The sequence below is a fragment of the Tachyglossus aculeatus genome, chromosome 24 (assembly GCF_015852505.1).
Source record: "Tachyglossus aculeatus isolate mTacAcu1 chromosome 24, mTacAcu1.pri, whole genome shotgun sequence".
Taxonomy (NCBI): domain Eukaryota; kingdom Metazoa; phylum Chordata; class Mammalia; order Monotremata; family Tachyglossidae; genus Tachyglossus; species Tachyglossus aculeatus.
Window position 1 is genome coordinate 8,252,903 of NC_052089.1, and position 18,448 is coordinate 8,271,350.

General features: G+C 43.6%; 1 protein-coding gene across 1 annotated transcript; it reads right to left on the reverse strand.

The window, feature by feature from the left end:
- Positions 1 to 10,440: 10,440 nt before the first annotated feature.
- On the reverse strand, positions 10,441 to 11,568 carry CCDC54 (coiled-coil domain containing 54). Its single transcript, XM_038766383.1, has one exon. The coding sequence runs from the start codon at positions 11,419 to 11,421 to the stop codon at positions 10,504 to 10,506; it is 918 nt and encodes a 305-aa protein (XP_038622311.1). The 5' UTR covers positions 11,422 to 11,568; the 3' UTR covers positions 10,441 to 10,503.
- Positions 11,569 to 18,448: the final 6,880 nt, after the last annotated feature.

Sequence of the window (18,448 nt, forward strand, 5' to 3'; positions counted from 1 at the left end):
GGAAATCGGGTGACCTGGGTTCTGATCCCGGCTCTGACACTTGTCAGCTGTGTGACTTTGGGCAAGTCCCTTAACTTCTCTGTGCTTCAGTCACCTCAGTTTCCTCATCAGTAAGATGGGGATTCAATAGCTGCTCTCCTTCCCCCTGCACCTTGAACCCCATGTGGGAAAGGGACTGCGTCTGATCTGATGGTGCTGCGTCTACCACAGTGTTTAGGGAGTAACTCAGACCAGATCTAGTAGTAGACGCTCTTGCACGAACCTGAGGGCTCACTTATGATGTAGCAGCCTCGCTGGGGTCACCTAAGGAAAGGAAATGGTTTTTCACTCCCGGTGCTAACACCTTGGGCACAATGTATTTTCTCAGCTCTACAGACTAAAGCTGCTTCTAGGTTCCGCTCTTACAAGCTTAGCCTGCAAATGACTTTCTAGAGAGAGTGTTGCTTAAAGACCCCATTTTATACTCCCCAAGTGCTCAGACAGTGCTCCCAATTCACTGGGATTTAGTGGAATTTATTGAGTCCTGTACTAAGCATTTGGAAGAGTACAATAGAATAAGTATATTCTATAAGTATTCTATTCTACATATTCTATATTCTATAAGTATAATAGAATAAGAATAAGTGAGAAGCAGCATGGCTCAATGGAAAGAGCACGGGCTTTGGAGTCAGAGGTCGTGGGTTCAAACCCCAGCTCCGCCAGTTGTCAGCTGTGTGACTTTGGGCAAGTCACTTCACTTCTCTGTGCCTCAGTTACCTCATCTGTAAAATGGGGATTAAGACTGTGAGCCCCCCTTGGGACAACCTGATCACCTTGTAACCTCCCCAGTGCTTAGAACAGTGCTTTGCACATAGTAAGCACTTAACAAATGCTATCATTATTATTATTGTTAAGTAGACAAGCCACTAGAAGCAGAGAGGCCTAGTGGATACAGCACGGGCCTGGAAATCCAAGGGAACTGCTTTCTAATCCCGGCTCCACCACATGCCTGCTGTGTGACCTTGGGTGGGTCACTTCACTTCTCTATGTCTAGGTTTTCTCATCTGCAAAATGGGGATTAAGACTGTGAGCCCCATGTGGGACATGGACTACCTCCAACCTGATTAGCTTGTATCTACCCCAGTGCTTAAATACTACTAAAAAAAAAAATCCCTGCCCTCAGTAACTTGCAATATAGCCAGGGAAAAAGATATCAGTCAATGATATTATTGATATTAAAATACATTTCATGTACAGGAAGAATCTGAGGGTGAAGATATATACATAAGTGCTATGGAGGTGGGAAACACACATAAGTGGCTTAGGGGATACAGAACTGTATCCATAGGAAGCACTTAAATACTACAATTATTATATTATAACCCAAATGAATAGGAGGCTCAGAGAGGAGACAGAATGGGGTGGTAAGATGATAAGTTTATCAGGGAAGGCTTCTTGGAGGAGATGTGAATTTGGTATGGCTTCGAAGAAGGGGTGAGCAGGGGTCTCTTGCACTTGAAGGGGGAGAGAGTGGTGGGAAGGAAGAGAGATGAGAACGAGGAACAGCGGGTAAATTTGCTGTCGGCAGGGAATACGTCTACCCACTCTTAAATTGTTAGATTGTACTCTGCCAAGTGCTTAGTACAGAGCCCTGCACATAGTAAGCCCTCAATAAATATAATTGATTTATCGATTGATTGATTGGGGAGGTTAGTATGAAGAGTGGTGGGTGTCAGCTGGAGCATAGTGGAAGAGGAGCAATAATAGGTACCTCCATCTCAATCTCGTCTATCTCTCTTTAACTCTATCGTTGTGCTGATCTCATCTATGCCGACCTCTCGCCCGCATCCTGCCTCTGGCCTGGAACACACTCCTTCTTCATATCCAACAGATGATCACTCTCCCGCCTTCGAAGCCTTATTAAGGGCACATCTCCTCCAAGAGGCCTTCCCTGACTAAGCCCTCGTTTCCTTTTCTCCTACTCCCTTCTGCATCACTCTTGCACTTGGATTTCCAGCCTTTATTCACCCCTCCCTCAGCCCTGAAGCACTCATTATTATTATGTACGTAACCATAATTTATAATTTAATGTCTGCCTTCTCTAGACTGTAAGCTCTCTGTGGACAGGGAATGTGTCTACCATCTCTATTATATTGTACTCTCCCAAGTGCTTAGTATGGTGTTCTGCACACAGTTCTGCTCAAGAAATTTGATAGATTGATCAGTTGAGTGAGGGGAGACAGCTAATACAGGGCCTTAAAGCCAATGATGAGGAGTTTCTGTTTGCGGCCATCAAACTCCCACGTAGGGCATAGAATCATCCACAGTTTCCCCAAAGTCCAGGCCCCAGCACTCATTATGAATCAATCAATCAATCAATCATATTTATTGAGCGCTTACTATGTGCAGAGCACTGTACTAAATGCTTGGGAAGTACAAATTATGAAGCTGCAGGAATAAACACCTATTGATTTTGAAATGTACTGAGCAGACGATACCACTCTCAGAGCCAAAAGAGAAGCAACGTGGCCTAGTGGAAAGAGCCCGGGACTGGGAGCCAGAGGACCTGAGTTCTAATCCGGACTCTGCCAAAGTCTTGCTGAGTAACCTTGAGCAAGAGCAAGGGAAGCAGCGTGGCTCAGTGGAAAGAGCCCGGGCTTTGGAGTCAGAGGTCATGGGTTCAAATCCCGGCTCCACCAATTGTCAGCTGTGTGACTTTGGGCAAGTCACTTCACTTCTCTGGGCCTCAGTCACCTCATCTGTAAAATGGGGATGAAGACTGTGAGCCCCACGTGGGGCAACTTGATCACCTTGTAACTTCCCCAGTGCTTAGAACAGTGCTTTGCACATAGTAAGCGCTTAATAAATGCCATTATTATTATTATTATAAGAGGTCAGTCCAAGATCAAAGCTGTAACATTAGGAATATGCTTATAAATCAATCTGGTAGCTTTAGTTTGTGAGGCATGAGGGAAAAACAAAATATGACAGGATAGCAAGAAATAACTTTTGTGTATACACAGAACATCCTTCTTACACTGGACAGCTAGGTTCACGTGTTGGACCCTTTCAATCACTCCTCCCCGGCGCTTAGAACAGTGCTTTGCACATAGTAAGCGCTTAATAAATGCCATTAAAAAAAAAAGTCACCTCACTTCTCTGGGCCTCAGTTCTCCCATTCTCCCTCCTGCTTAGACTGTGAGCCCCAGGCGGGACAGGGACTGCACCTACCCCAGCGCTTAGAACAGTGTTTGATACATAGTAAGCGTTTAACAAAAGCCATAAAAAAGGTGGAAAACCTCATAAACTTCAGAGCTGTTGAAGGGTGGAAGAATCTGTGCAGGAAATCCAAATTTCTAGTCTTCTGTCTGGAGCCTGGAGCTGAATGTCCGCTAGGTGGCAGTAGATGTCCTCCGTGTCTTGTATGCAATGGTTGGTCACTTGTGGAATTATTGATTAAATCATCATCAATCGCATTTATTGAGCGCTTACTATGTGCAGAGCACTGTACTAAGCGCTTGGGAAGTACAAATTGGCAACATACAAAGACAGTCCCTACCCAACAGTGGGATTAAATCTTTCCATTAAATCCCCTCCAAGGCTGTGAGACTTGGACCTGGTTCCCAAGCCACCTCAAATTCCTGGAGGAGTTTCGTCTTGTACATATCTGTTCTATTTATTTTATTTTGTTAGTATGTTTGGTTTTGTTTTCTGTCTCCCCCTTTTAGACTGTGAGCCCACTGTTGGGTAGGGACTGTCTCTATATGTTGCCAATTTGTACTTCCCAAGCGCTTAGTCCAGTGCTCTGCACATAGTAAGCGCTCAGTAAATACGATTGATGATAACGATGATCAGTGTCTAGACTGTGAGCCCTCTGTTGGGTAGGGACCATCTCTATGTGTTGCCAACTTGTACTTCCCAAACGCTTAGTCCAGTGCTCTGCACACAGTAAGCACTCAATAAATACAATTGAATGAATCCCCCCCGTACCTCCTTCCCCTCCCCAAAGCACCTGTACATATGTATATATATTTGTACGTATTAATTACTCTATTTTATTTGTACATATTTATTCTACTTATTTTATTTGGTTAATATGCTTTGTTCTGTTGTCCGTCTCCCCCTTCTAGACTGTGAGCCCGCTGTCGGGTAGGGACCGTCTCTAGATGTTGCCAACTTGGACTTCCCAAGCGCTTAGTACAGTGCTCTGCACACAGTAAGCACTCAATAAATACGATTGAATGAATCCCCCCGTACCTCCTTCCCATCCCTGCAGCACCTGTATATATGTATATATATTTGTACGTATTAATTACTCTATTTTACTTGTACATATTTATTCTACTTATTTAATTTTGTTAATATGTTTTGTTTTGTCGTCTGTCCCCCCCTTCTAGACTGTGAGCCCGCTGTTGGGTAGGGACCGTCTCTATATGCTGCCAACTTGTACTTCTCAAGCACTTAGTACAGTGCTCTGCACGCAGTAAGCGCTCAATAAATACGATTGAATGAATGAATGAATGCACACAGTGCTCTGCACACAGAAAGCGCTCAAATGACTGAATGAATAAATCAGTGCCACGTCCAAATAATAATAACAATAATAATAATAATGGCATTTATTAAGCACTTACTATGTGCCAAGCCCTGTTCTAAGCGCTGGGGAGGTTACAAGGTGATCAGGTTTTCCCACGGGGGGCTCCCAGTCTTAGCCTCCATTTTACAGATGAGGTAACTGAGGCCCAGAGAAGTGAAGTGACTTTCCTAAAGTCACACAGCTGACAATTGGCTGAGTGGGGATTTGAACCCATGACCTCTGACTCCAAAGTCTGTGCTCTTTTCCACTAAGCCACGCTGCTTCTCAGAGAAGCAAGCATAGAGCTGGGAGTCAGGAGGTCTGGGTTCTAATCCAAGCTCTGCCTCTTCAATCCATGGTATTTAGGTATTAGTAAGGCTTAAGCCTTACTATGTGCAGAGCACTGTATATATGTATATATGTATATATGTTTGTACATATTTATTACTCTATTTATTTATTTATTTTACTTGTACATATCTATTCTATTTATTTTTTGTTAGTATGTTTGGTTTTGTTCTCTGTCTCCCCCTTTTAGACTGTGAGCCCGTTGTTGGGTAGGGACCGTCTCTGTATGCTGCCAATTTGTACTTCTCAAGCGCTTAGTACAGTGCTCTGCACATAGTAAGCGCTCAATAAATACGATTGATGATGATGATGTGCAGAGCACTGTACTAAGCTCTTGGGAGACTGCAATACGACAGAATTAGCAGGCACGTTCTCCGCTCATAACGAGCTGCCGTGTGACCTTGGGCAACTCACAAGTAACTTCTTTGTGCTTCAGTTTCCTCACCTAAATTGGGGATTAAAATACCCGTTCTTCTTCCTTCTTAGATTTCAGCCCGATGTGGGATGGGAACTGTGTCTGATCTGTTTATTTTATATTTATCCCAGTGCCTGGCACTTAGTAAAGTGCTTAACAATTTTTTATGGTGTTTGTTAAGTGTGTGCTAAGCGCTGCGGTAGATACAAGCTAGTCGGGTTGGGCACAGACCCTGTGCCCTCACAAGTCTTAATCCCCATTTTCCAAAGGAGGGAACTGAGGCACAGAGAAGTGAAGTCACTTGCCCAAGGTCACACAGCCAACAAGAGGTGGAGTGGGATTAGAACCCAGGTCCTTCTGATTCCCAGGCCTGTGCTCTCTCCATTAGGCCATACTGCTTCTGATTGATTGGTGAGTGTACTGCAGACCTCAGGAAGGAATAAAAATCGGGAATAATTGTTAGGGGGAGAGGGAGAGACACGGGGTGAGGGAGGTGAGTTTTCTACAGAGGGCAGAAATGAGGTATGGATTGTGTATCAAGCACAAATCTGTCTCCCCCGTTAGATGGTAAACTCTTGGAGGGCAGGGATCGTGTCTACCAACTCTATTGTACTCTCCCAAGTGCTTAGTACAGTGCTCAGCACACAGTAAGCACTCAATGAGTACTATATTTCTACAATTCTATTTATTCTGATGGTATTGATGCCTGTCTACTTGTTTCGTTTTCTTGTCTGTCTCCCCCTTCTAGACTGGGAGCCCGTTGTTGGGAAGGGATTGTCTCTATCTGTTGCTGAATTGTACTTTCCAAGCGCTTAGTACAGTGCTCTGCACACAGTAAGTGCTCAATAAATACGATTGAATGAATGAATGATTAAAGAGAGGGGAGGTGGAAGGTTCATTCAATAAATTAGATATTTATTTATTTTACGTGTACCCATCTATTCTATTTATTTTATTTTGTTAGTATGTTTGGTTTTGTTCTCTGTCTCCCCCTTCTAGACTGTGAGCCCACTGTTGGGTAGGGACTGTCTCTATATGTTGCCAGCTTGTACTTCCCAAGCGCTTAGTACAGTGCTCTGCACACAGTAAGCACTCAATAAATACGATTGATTGATTGATTGACTGATTGATACAAAATAACCCGTTCAAGATCACTCAGCAGGCAGAGGTGGAATTGGAACCCAGATCTCCTGACCCCCCAGTCCCGTGCTCTTTCCACTAGACGGGGAAGCAGTGTGGCTCAGTGGAAAGAGCCCGGGCTTTGGAGTCAGAGGTCATGGGTTCAAATCCCAGCCCTGCCACTTGTCAGCTGTGTGACTTTGGGCAAGTCACTTAACTTCTCTGGGCCTCAGTTCCCTCATCTGTAAAATGGGGATTAAGACTGTGAGCCCCACATGGGACAACCTGATTTTCTTGTATCTACCCCAGTGCTTGGCACATAGTAAGTGCTTAATAAATACCAACATTTATTTTTTTATTTTATAGGACCCATGGCCATCCAAAGCAGTGTGGCCTAGTGTAAAGAGCACGGCCCTCAGAGTCAGAGGTTGTGGGTTCTAATCCTTTCGCTGCCATACGTCTGCTGTGTGACCTTGACTTCTTAAATTTTCTGTGCCTTAGTTACCTCTTCTGTAAACTGGGATCAAGACTGTGAGCCACATGAGCCATTTACTGTGTATTCATTCAAATGAATTTATTGAACGTGTACTTTATGCAAAGCACTAAACTGTTTGGGAGAGCACTTCGTAATAATAATAATTATGGTATTTGTTAAGCGCTTACTATGTGCCAAGCACTGTTCTAAGCACTGGGGTAGATACAAGGTAATCAAGTTGTCCCACGTGGGGCTCACAGTCTCAATCCCCATTTTACAGATGAGGTAACTGAGGCCCAGAGAAGTTAAGTGACTTGCCCAAGAACTCACAGCAGACAAGTGACGGAGCCGGGATTAGAACCCACGACCTCTGGCTCCCAAACCTGTGCTCTTGTCACTAGGCCGTACAGTGCCCAGTGCTTAATAAAGTACCTGGCATGTAGTAAGTGCTTAAAAAATACCATAAACCATATATATATATACACACAATATAACAATAATTAATATACAATTGTAATATAATACTATATATATATATATACATATATATATACAATATAACAATAAACAGACCCATTCCCTGCCCACAATGAGTTTACAGTCTAGACATCCACCCCAGGGCTTAGAACAGTATTATTATCTTATAATTAAGATTATAATATTATTAAGATTAGACCCTTTCATTACAGGGAGACCTCTAAAATACAAAATCTTTTCTAGGTCGCACTAGAAAAGAACACCACCATGTAGCAGCTCCTTCAATTTCCCCTCAGGCTTTTATGATAACAAGTTTGTCGCCAACCCAGTAACCTATGGAAGCGGCCCAATCAAACAGCTAAACATAATTTCATTAATATTACCCCTCTCCTAATGACCACGCCAATGGACGGAGTGATGTGATTAGCGCCTGGGCAGAAAACAATTACTCTCTTCCCATTTGGAAAATAGGAACTGACTGCGGGTCCGCATAAAGGACCCCCATCTTACCTCCTTCCCTTCCCCACAGCACCTGTATATATGTATATATGTTTGTACATATTTATTACTCTATTTATTTATTTATTTATTTTACTTGTACATATCTATTCTATTTATTTTATTTGGTTAGTATGTTTGGTTTTTTTTTTTTTCTCTGTCTCCCCCTTTTAGACTGTGAGCCCAATGTTGGGTAGGGACTGTCTCTATATGTTGCCAATTTGTACTTCCCAAGCACTTAGTACAGTGCTCTGCATATAGTAAGCGCTCAATAAATATGATTGATTGATTGATTGATTGATAAAGGAAAGGATTCATCTTCAGATGCTCCAATGATGGAGATGGCTCTCTCCGTTGCCACAGGATGTGTGTCGGGGCCGGGGGAGGAGGGAGATGCTGGGAAGGAAAACCGGTCTGATCTGAAAAGGATTCGTGGAAGACCCTCCAAGGGCTTGGAAGGATCCTCGACGGATCGGGATATTGTGCACTACGGCACGGCGAGGGGGCGAAATCCGATAAAAGGGTGGTTTATAGTGGTGTCTGATCTATAGTGTTCATCGTTGAAATTACAGAGTTGCCTGATCTTGCTACTTGGGGGTGGTGGTTGAGGAAGGGGAAGGAGAGACCCTCCTCCGAAGCTGACGCCCACCATGGGGATGGATGTACGGAGCTTCGGGCACATGACTGGGGAAACAACTCTCCTCCTGGGATGTGTGTGGTGGCAGGGCAGGCGACAGACTGGCTTCAGATTGTATCCTGCACCTGGTATGTCAATCATAGGAGAAGCAGAGTGGTCTAGTGGATAGAGCACGGGCCTGGGGATTCCTGGGTTCCAACCCCTGCTCCGCCACTTGTCTGCTGTGTGACCTCAGGCAAGTCACCTCACTTCTCTGGCCCTGTTACCTCATCTGGAAGATGGGAATTGAAACTACGAACCCCACGTGGGGTAGGGACTGTGTCCATCTGTTTTGCTTGCATCAACCCCAGAGCTTAGAGCAGTGTCTGGCACATAGAAAGCGCTTAGTAAATATTATAATTATTAAATACCACAATTATTATTATTATTATTATTAATCACAGAAACAGAGTGCCATAATGGGTTGTAGTCCAACCTCTTCTACTAGGGATAGGTAGATTTCATAAAACTTCCAGATGCAGTCATAATCAAACCAAATCGCCACCCCCAGTGATGCCATATGACAGCATTTTGTTCTTTAATTTAGGGAGAGAAAACAGCATGGCTCAGTGGAAAGAGCATGGGCTTAGGAGTAAGAGGTTATGGGTTCAAATCCCAGCTCCACCACATGTCAGCTGTGTGACTTTGGGCAAGTCACTTCACTTCTCTGGGCCTCAGTTACCTCATCTGTAAAATGGGGATTAAGACTGCGAGCCCCACGTGGGACAACCTGATCACCTTCTGTCCTCCCCAGTGCTTAGAACAATGCTTTGCACACAGTAAGTGCTTAACAAATGCCGTTATTATTATTATTAAAGAAACAACAAGAGGAGTAGTATGGCTTAGTGGAAAGAGCTGGGGAGTCAGGGTACCTGGGTTCTAATCTCAGCTCCACTATGGACCTACTGTGTGACCTTAGGCAAGCCCCTTAACATCTCCGGGCCTTAGTTTCCTCATCTGTCAAATGGGGACTCAATACCCATTCTCCCTGCCCCTTAGACTGAGCTTCATGTAGGACGGGAACTGATTCTGACCTGATTATCTTATACCTAACCCAGGGCTTGGTATCATTTTTACTATAATTTAATTATAATTTAAGATCTAAAGAGCTGTCCTGACCCTGAAGAAGCAGAATATTTCAAAAGCAGTCCATTGAGAACTCTTGTACTCTCCTGGGCATTTAGTACAGAGCTCAGCAAACACTCAATAAATACCATTGATGATGATGTTGATGATGATGATGACCATGATTGTCTTCACTGACTCTAGAGAACTTTCTAGAGAAGTAGCATGGCTCAGTGGAAAGAGCATGGGCTTGGAAGTTTCTTGGGCAAGTGATCTTGGGCAAGTCACTTCACTTCTGAGACTGAGCCCCGGACTGAGCCCCTTGTTTCCTCTCCTCCTCCCCATCCCCCCCCACCCTACCTCCTTCCCCTTCCCACAGCACCTGTATATATGTTTGTACAGATTTATCACTCTATTTATTTTACTTGTACATATTTACTATTCTATCTATTTTGTTAATGATGTGCATTTAGCTTTAATTCTATTTGTTCTGACGACTTGACACCTGCCTACATGTTTTGTTTTGTTGTCTGTCTCCCCCTTCTAGACTGTGAGCCCGTTGTTGGGTAGGGACCGCCTCTATATGTTGCCGACTTGTACTTCCCAAGCGCTTAGTACAGTGCTCTGCACACAGTAAGCGTTCAATAAATATGAACGAATGAATGAACTTCTCTGTGCCTCAGTTACCTCAACCATAAAATGGGGATTATGACTGTGAGCCCCATGTGGGACAGGGACTGTGTCCAACCTGATTAACTTGTATCTTCCCCAGTGCTTGGCACATAATAAGTGCTTACCAAGTACCATCATTCTTATTTTAATCGGCCTTTATTTGCCACCCAAGGAAGTCAAGGCAATAGAATCTCTCGAACTCCTTACATCCAAGTTACTCGTTCCTTCAAGGAGAGGTAGAGCCAATAGAGGTAATTGAAAGTGGAGAGGCACAGGGTATTCAGGCAGGCGATTGGACCAGAAAAGGCAGAGCGTTGCTGTGGCATCTCCAAGAAGGATGACCTGGTCAGAATCCAGTGCATCAATTCTTCCAATCTGGTGGCGCTCAGAAGAACCCGCCATTTTCTCCCAAGGGGAAAGGCGAGATCGATCCAGGCGCCAGAGTCAGGGTAAACGTAGATTTCTGCGTCGGCCTGTTCCGAGATGTGGGCGGGGTTTTCCCAAGGGGTTTGCCTCACGGACTTCATCGGATCCCATCTATTCTCCCCGGGATTGGGAGCCGAGGGCTCTCTCAGCCTTTCGGGGCCTTCCTCCTGGGCGATGGGCATCAGGATCTGGTGGAGGAGGTCCATCATCTCCCTCTCCTCCATCTCCTCAGGATGCTCTTCCCAGTGGGCGTTGGGACATTCACACTGGCCTCCGAGGTCCGCCGCCTTCTCCTGAAATAAGTTAATCGTCTGATCCAACATGCACAGGTATTGATCGAGTTTGGTGGCGCCAACCTCATTCGCCCGCACCCTGTCCCCCAGCGCCTCCATCTGCTTCTGATGAGCGTCGAATTTGTCATGCATGGCCGCCACCAGGTCGACGACGTCCATCATCTCCTCGTAGAGGGAGGCCTGGCCCGTCCGAATGTCCTGAACCGCCGCAGCGAGATCCAGTTCCTCGTTCCTCGGCAGGGGCTGGGAGGGCCTCTCCTCAACTCCCTTGGACAGACTGGCCGTGGGGTTCAGGGAACGGGCTCTGCTGCCATTTTTGATCGACCCCCTCAGCCGGACGAAATGTGAGTTCCACAGGTTCTCCGCTGTGGATTTCAGGTTTTTGAAGGAAAGTTTGTGCATCTTTCGTAAACCAGTGGGAAAGCGAGGTGGCAGATAACCGAGATGGCGGAGAGAGGAAAGGACGGCGGCAAAGTGGGTTTTTCTTTCCGGTGGTTGACAGAGGATTGCAGCGGCGGGACAGTGGTGGAGTTGGGTGGGCTATCTTTCTCAGCCCTCTGCCCAACTGGGGAGTTTCAGAATGCTGTCGGCTTCACAAGAGCCCTGCAGGCTTTGGTTCTGATATCACAATGGATCCCAGCCCCCTCCCTCCGCCACTCCCAATCATCACCACTGTAAAATGGTATTCATTAAGCACTTTACTATGCGCCAAGCATCATTCTAAGCACTGGAGAAGACACAAGCTAATCAGGTTGAACACAGACCCTATCCCACAAGGGGTTCACACTCTTAGTCCCCATTATACAGAGGAGGTAACTGAGGCCCGTAGAAATGAAGTGACTTGCCCAAGATCACCCAGCAGACATGCGGCAGAGCCAGATTAGAAATGGGTCCTTCTGATTCTCAGGTCCTTGCTCTCTCCTCTAGGCCACTCTACCTCTCACTAAGCCACTCTGCTGTGTAGAAAGAACGATTTTCAGCCGTTTTAATTTTTTTTCAGTTCTCTTTTTCCAAATTTTAAATATTTACTCCAAAATTTTAAAATCCTGCTCTCTGAAAGATGGAGGGACAGGAGGCCTGTTCTTAGTCAATGGCAGGATAAGAATGAAACTTATTCTTGAGATCTGTAAACAATCCATGAATAGATGCTCACTAAACATCTAAGAACTAGTTCAACTCCATTGTTAGTCATGGCTAAATAGCACTGTGGCATTGATTAAGAGCCTCGTCTGTAAAATGGGGATTAAGACTGTGAGCCCCATGTGGGACAGGAACTGTTTTTGATCTGACTATCTTGTATCTACCCTAGCATTTAGAAGAGTGCTTAACAAATACCACAATTATTATTATGATTATTATAATCCACCTGTTCTCCCTCCTAGTTAGATTGTGAGCCTCAGGCAGGATAAGGATTAAATCCGACCTTACTATCGATTCATTCATTCATTCAGTCATATTCATTAAGTGCTTACTGTGTGCAGAGCACTGTACTAAGCACTTGGGAGAGTACAATATAACAGAGTTCATAGACATTACCTTAAGTCTGCTGCAGTGCTTAGTACAGAGCTTGGCACAGAGTAAACACTTAATAAATACCTCAATTATTATTAGCCAGAGCCTGTGCAAGGGATATTTGAAATAGGTAGGATCAAAAACTGAAAATCCAGGAGTCAATAAAGCAAAAACGATGCTACGTAATTCATTCACACCCTACAGAATTGGGATCACCTTACCAACGGTGCTTTAATATTTTTGTTCTCCCTCTTCCTGTGGGTTTGCAGTTTCCATTTTAATGATGCTTCGTTGCCAGATTTAATTTTGAGGTGCCAAGAGTTGCTGTTCTAGGGAAAACTGTAAGGAATACGTTTGAAGAGGCAGTCGAGGGTATTCCTGAACACTGCCATCCTTAAACTCTAGGTTGAATGTATGCTTCTTTTAGTCTGCAAACCCCCTTGCTCGATTTACTGAGGTAGGGTTTGTGTCTATTGTACTCCCCCAAGTTATTGATACAGTGTCCTGCACACAGAAGGCACTCAATAAATACTATTAATTGCTGCCCCAGGTTTATTCATTTGAGGAAGGTGGAGTTCGTTCACAGGATTTTATTTCTGCCCTGGTCACTAGAAATTCCCCAGTCTGCAAACCCTAATCTTAATAATAATAATGATAGTATTGGTTAAGCACTCACTATGTGCCAAGCACTGTTCTAAGCGCTGAGGTAATCAGGTAATCAGGGTGTCCCACATGTGGCTCACAGGCTTCATCCCCATTTTACAGATGAGGCAGCAGGCACAGAGAAGGGAAGTGACTTGCCCAAAGTCACACAGCTGACAAGTGGCAGAGGCAGGATTAGAACCCATGACCTCAGTCTCCCAAGCCCATGCTCTTTCCACTAAGCTGAGCTATTCTGACTTAGACTCTGAGATCCATGTGGGACCTGATGATCCTTCTTACAGTGCGTGGAACATAGTAAGTGCTAACAAACATTATTATTATTATTATTCCCATTACTCCAGCTGTAAACAAAGTAGAATTTTCCTGCTCCCCATTCATTTAATAAATACTATTAAAAATGGTATTTTTAAAATGCTTACTTTGTGCCAGACACTGTACTAAGCGCTGGGGTGGATACAGTCCTCTCCCAGGGACTGTCATGATGGTAGCCCCATTCATCGTAGAATCCCAAATCCCTGTTGATTTTAGTCCACTGTTTAAGAGTTTGAAGGAAAAATCATTTCTCTTTTTCTTCACGGACACCCAAGCCCCAAAATTTCTTGGAGCTCCTCTGGAAGTGGAGATTTTTTCCATATTTTGGCATTTAGAACCAGGTTAGAAAGATCCATGCTCATCTGCTGCTTTAAATATTTCAGTGCCCACTCAGTTTTTAATGCATATTACTTTTGTAGTGTTTTCCTCTTCACAGAAAGCCAGATAATGCCTGAAAAGGCATTTAGCAAATGCTAAGGTCACATCTCCTATAAGAGACCTTCCCCAATTAAGCCCTTTTTTCCCCCCAGCTCCCTCTCCCTTCTGCGTCATCTTTGTACTTGAGCCTATGTCCTTTGGGCATTTCATATTCACCACACCCTCAACCCCACAGCACTTACGTACATATGTTTAAATTGTATATTCTAAATTATTTATTAATAGTAGTGTCTGTCTCCCCCTCTGGACTGTAAGCTCATTCTGAGTGGGGAATGTGTCTACCAACTCTGTTGAATTGTACAATCTGCAGTGCTCTGCAGATAGTGAACACTCAGTAACACTGATTGATTGATTGATTTTTGTCCAGCTCCAAGATCTTTGTCCTTCTCACCACTCCTGTATAGGGAAACCAGTGTCCCCATCACAAAGTCATATTTGATTGAATGAAAGAAATAATACTCATTCAAACAATTGTATTTATTGAGCACTTCCTGTGTGCAGAGCATTTGGGAAAGTACAATGCAATAATAAATAGTGACGTTCCCTGCCCACAACGAGCTTACGGTCTAGAGCGGGGGAGACAGGCATCAATACAAATAAAAAAAAATACAGATATGTGGGCAGGGAATGTCACTGTTGATTGTTGTACTGTACTTTCCCAAGTGCTTATGCAGTGTTCTGCACCCAGTAAGTGCTCAACAAATACGACTGAATGAATGAATGAATGAACGATTGAATTTGAAGCCATCCCCACGCGCTTGCCCTACCAACCCTGACATTCTGAGAGTCACAGGAAAGAAAATCCTTCCCTGCCTTCCCCGTACTGGGCTGAGATGAAGCAATCAACAATGATGATATTTTGGAGAAATCCCTGTTAGTAATTTGTGTCCAATTTTCAAGGCCTGAGCAGATAAGAGAAAAAGTCGTTGAACTAGGGAGGCAACTCAGTTAACAATAGATATGCTGTTTATTTTAATGCTGCTGATTTTGTGTCTGCCGCTCCCTCCAGACTGTATTATCGATTCTTATTATCGATACTTATTATCGATTCATTCATTGTCAGTCAGTCATATTCATTAAGCGCTTCCTGTGTGCAGAGTACTGTACTAAGTAGTACAGTCCCTCCAGACTGTAAGTTCCCTGAGGCCATGGATCATGTCACAGTGCTCAGCATATAGCAGGCACTCCATAAATACCACGGATTGGTATTTTAAGTGATGATGGTATTTGTTAAATGCTTATTATGTGCCAAGCACTGTTCTAAGCACTGGGGTAGATACAAGGTTATCAGGTTCTCCCATGTGGGGCTCACAGTCTTAATCCCCATATTACAGATGAGTTAACTGAGGTACACAGAAGTTAAGTGACTTGCCCCAAATCACACAGCTGACAAGTTGCGGAGCAGGATTAGAACCCAAGACCTCTGACTCTCAAACCTGTGCTCTTGCCACTAAGCCACACTTGACAGATACTATGATGATGGTTCTTATTAGGTATTATTGTTATTATTTGTGTATATTCAGGTCTGTCTCCCCTTCTAGACTCATTGTGGCCTGAGAACATGACTACCAACTCTGTTACATCGTCTTCTCCCAAGCGCTTAGTACACTGCCCTGCACATTGTAAGTGTTCAATACATTTGAATACAATGAACAATGTATCTAACAATGTATTGAACACTGTAAGTGTTCAATACATTTTGGGCAAGTCACTTCACTTCTCTGGGCCTCGGTTACCTCATCTGTAAAATGGGGATTAAAGCTGTGAGCTCCCTGTGGGACAACCTGATCACCTTGTAATCTTCCCAGCACTTAGAACAGTGCTTTGCACATAGTAAGTGCTTAACAAATACCATCATCATCATTATTATTATTATTATTTGAATGATCAATTGATAATAGAAATGTCCCCAACTTAAATGCATCCCCATGGTGGGCCATTTAACCCAGTTCCTACCACTAAACTCCAATCAGAGTAACAGATACAAGAGGAAAGAGGCCGGGTTTTGGAGTCAGAGGTCATGGGTTCAAATCCCAGCTCCGCCACTTGTCAGCTGTGTGACTTGGGGCAAGTCATTTCACTTCTCTAGGCCTCAGTTCCCTCATCTGTAAAATGGGGATGAAGACTGTGAACCCCCCCGTGGGACAACCTGATCACCTTGTTACCTCCCCAACACTTAGAACAGTGCTTTGCACATAGTAAGTGCTTAATAAATGCCATCATCATTATTATTATTATTATTATTGAGGAAGCTTCCAGTTTGTCCCAGACTGTATGAGAGGTGATTGCCCCTGGTGACCTTAAAGGTTAGGTTTTAAGTATTTGGGACTAACTCAACATTGTTTCTTATCCTTCCGCTCCCTCAGCAGAGACTAAGGGTAGCTCTTTTCCTTATTTTGACATCAAATTGCCCAGCCAGGCAGCAGCTATTTTATTCGCCAATCGAATTTATCATAACAGGGCTGTTCTGTCCCAGCTGTGATGTTATTATTTTTCAGCTGAGCTTAAAGGAGCTTATTTAGCGGAGTTTTAGAACTCGGAGGAAGCGCTAGCTTCTGGTGTTGCTTGGAAAACACTTGAAAACTTCTGGATCCGTTCATTATTCAATTTGGCTCTTTTGGTGGCCTGTGCCAGTTTCTGCATTCAATCCAGATGGTCCTGAGGTCTGAGATGAGTTGAGAGACTCAGGATGAGATGGAGAATGAAACCAGATGTTTTCATTGTTGTATCTCTTGTTAGCTTAGTTAGGTGAACCTTTATGACATGGGAAGAATTTAAATATGAAAGCGTGGAAGACTAAAGGATATTTTCAGAATTAGACCGAGTCAAGTGAAGCATCGGATTTAAGGTTTACAGAACTATTAGATAAAATGTTTAGTAAACGTGTTTTCCTAATTGGATGACTGTGGCATATTAAAAAGTGCATGGAGGTTACCCCACTTCTCATCCCAGTTCTGTCACTGATCTGCTGTTTGGCCTTGAGCAAATTGCATAACCTCTCTGCAGGTGCAGTTTCCTCATCTGCAAAATGAGTATAAAATATTTGTTTTCCCTCCCTCTTGGTGTGAGGCCAGGGTAGTAGCAAGGATTATCTGAAATTTCTCTCCTGATTGGAAGCTCCTTGCCAATCTGTAAACTTCTTTGATTCATTCATTCATTCAATTGTATTTATTGAGCGCTTACTATATGCAGAGCACTGTACTAGGTGCTTGGCACTGTACTAATAGCAGGGATCATTTCTAATTACTCTGTTGTACTCCCTCAAGCTCACAGTACTGAACTCCACACAGAGTAAGTACTCAAAAAATACCATTGATTAAATAAATGATCTGATTACTTTGTATCTTAGCATAGTGTTTGACCATAATGATAAGCATTTAATAAATATAAATATAATAACTATTATTAACAATAATGATGCAACCATTTTGAAATCATCTTTGCTCAGACTTTTTGATCCAGTGCAAATATGCATCGCCTTCTAAACTTTACTGAAAAAAAAATATTAAAGCAGTTTAATTATATACAGTGTCACCGGATGGGACAAAAAACTCATCATCTTTCTTTCTCTCCCTCATCAAGAATTGATCAGAATTTGATTCCCTATGGAAATCAATATTTCTCTCCAGGATCATCCCGGTATTGGAAGCAGTGACAAAATCCTGTAGAATTTTGCAGTTTTAATTCCTGCATTGGAGACTGGACAATGGATATTCTTGGAAACATAACCAGAATCGCTGTTCCACGTGTGTGGATGTGCGTGTATGTATCCAGGCAGGGGGTTGGTGGTGATCTGAAAAGCTTTTTTACTTTTTATTATGAGCTAAACCAAGATAAGAGGGTGCCACTGACAGAATGAAGGCCAGCATATAACAAGGATTTCTGAAGAAGAATTCTTCAATTCTCGTGACCTGTGTTCTCCTTAAAAATGTAAGTTCTGTTCCTCAGACATCCTTTGAAATCTGTCGCGTCTTAGTTCTTAGCGGGGTTAAGATGCCCCCGTTTGCCATTTAAGTATTCTTGAAAAGATCTGGGATCTCAGACTCATCCACCAAAGACACTTCAATTTTCGTCTCACCTCAATCATCAAGATCACAAAACCACCGGGACAAAGGACACCCAAGGCCGTAACGAAATTAGAAACAGAGATCCTCCAAAGTCCAAGCATGTGGAGGAGAGGATGGGCTCTGTGTTCTGGAGCTGTGGGACTTTTGCATCTGGAGTTGCAAAAAGAGTCTGCCTCTCAGTGTTCTGGATCTTTCTCTTGGACAACATCAACCCGGGCTGTTAGAAATCTTTCCCATCGTCCAGAAAATTGTCTTCTCGGTGTTTTGTGTAGACACCAGAAACACTGGGGAAAAAAGGGCATGAAATCAGAAGTCTGAAGGTAGAGAAAGAAATTAGAAATCCTTTAGCTACTGACAAGAGGGAAACAGATCAAATATTCAGTTGCAAGCCTACGTCACTGGACCTATCCAATAATAATGCTATTAGTGGTATTTAA

Bases quoted from the DNA above. Each gene is read 5' to 3' on its own strand.
- CCDC54 (XM_038766383.1), bottom strand. From the start codon at position 11,421: ATGCACAAACTTTCCTTCAAAAACCTGAAATCCACAGCGGAGAACCTG.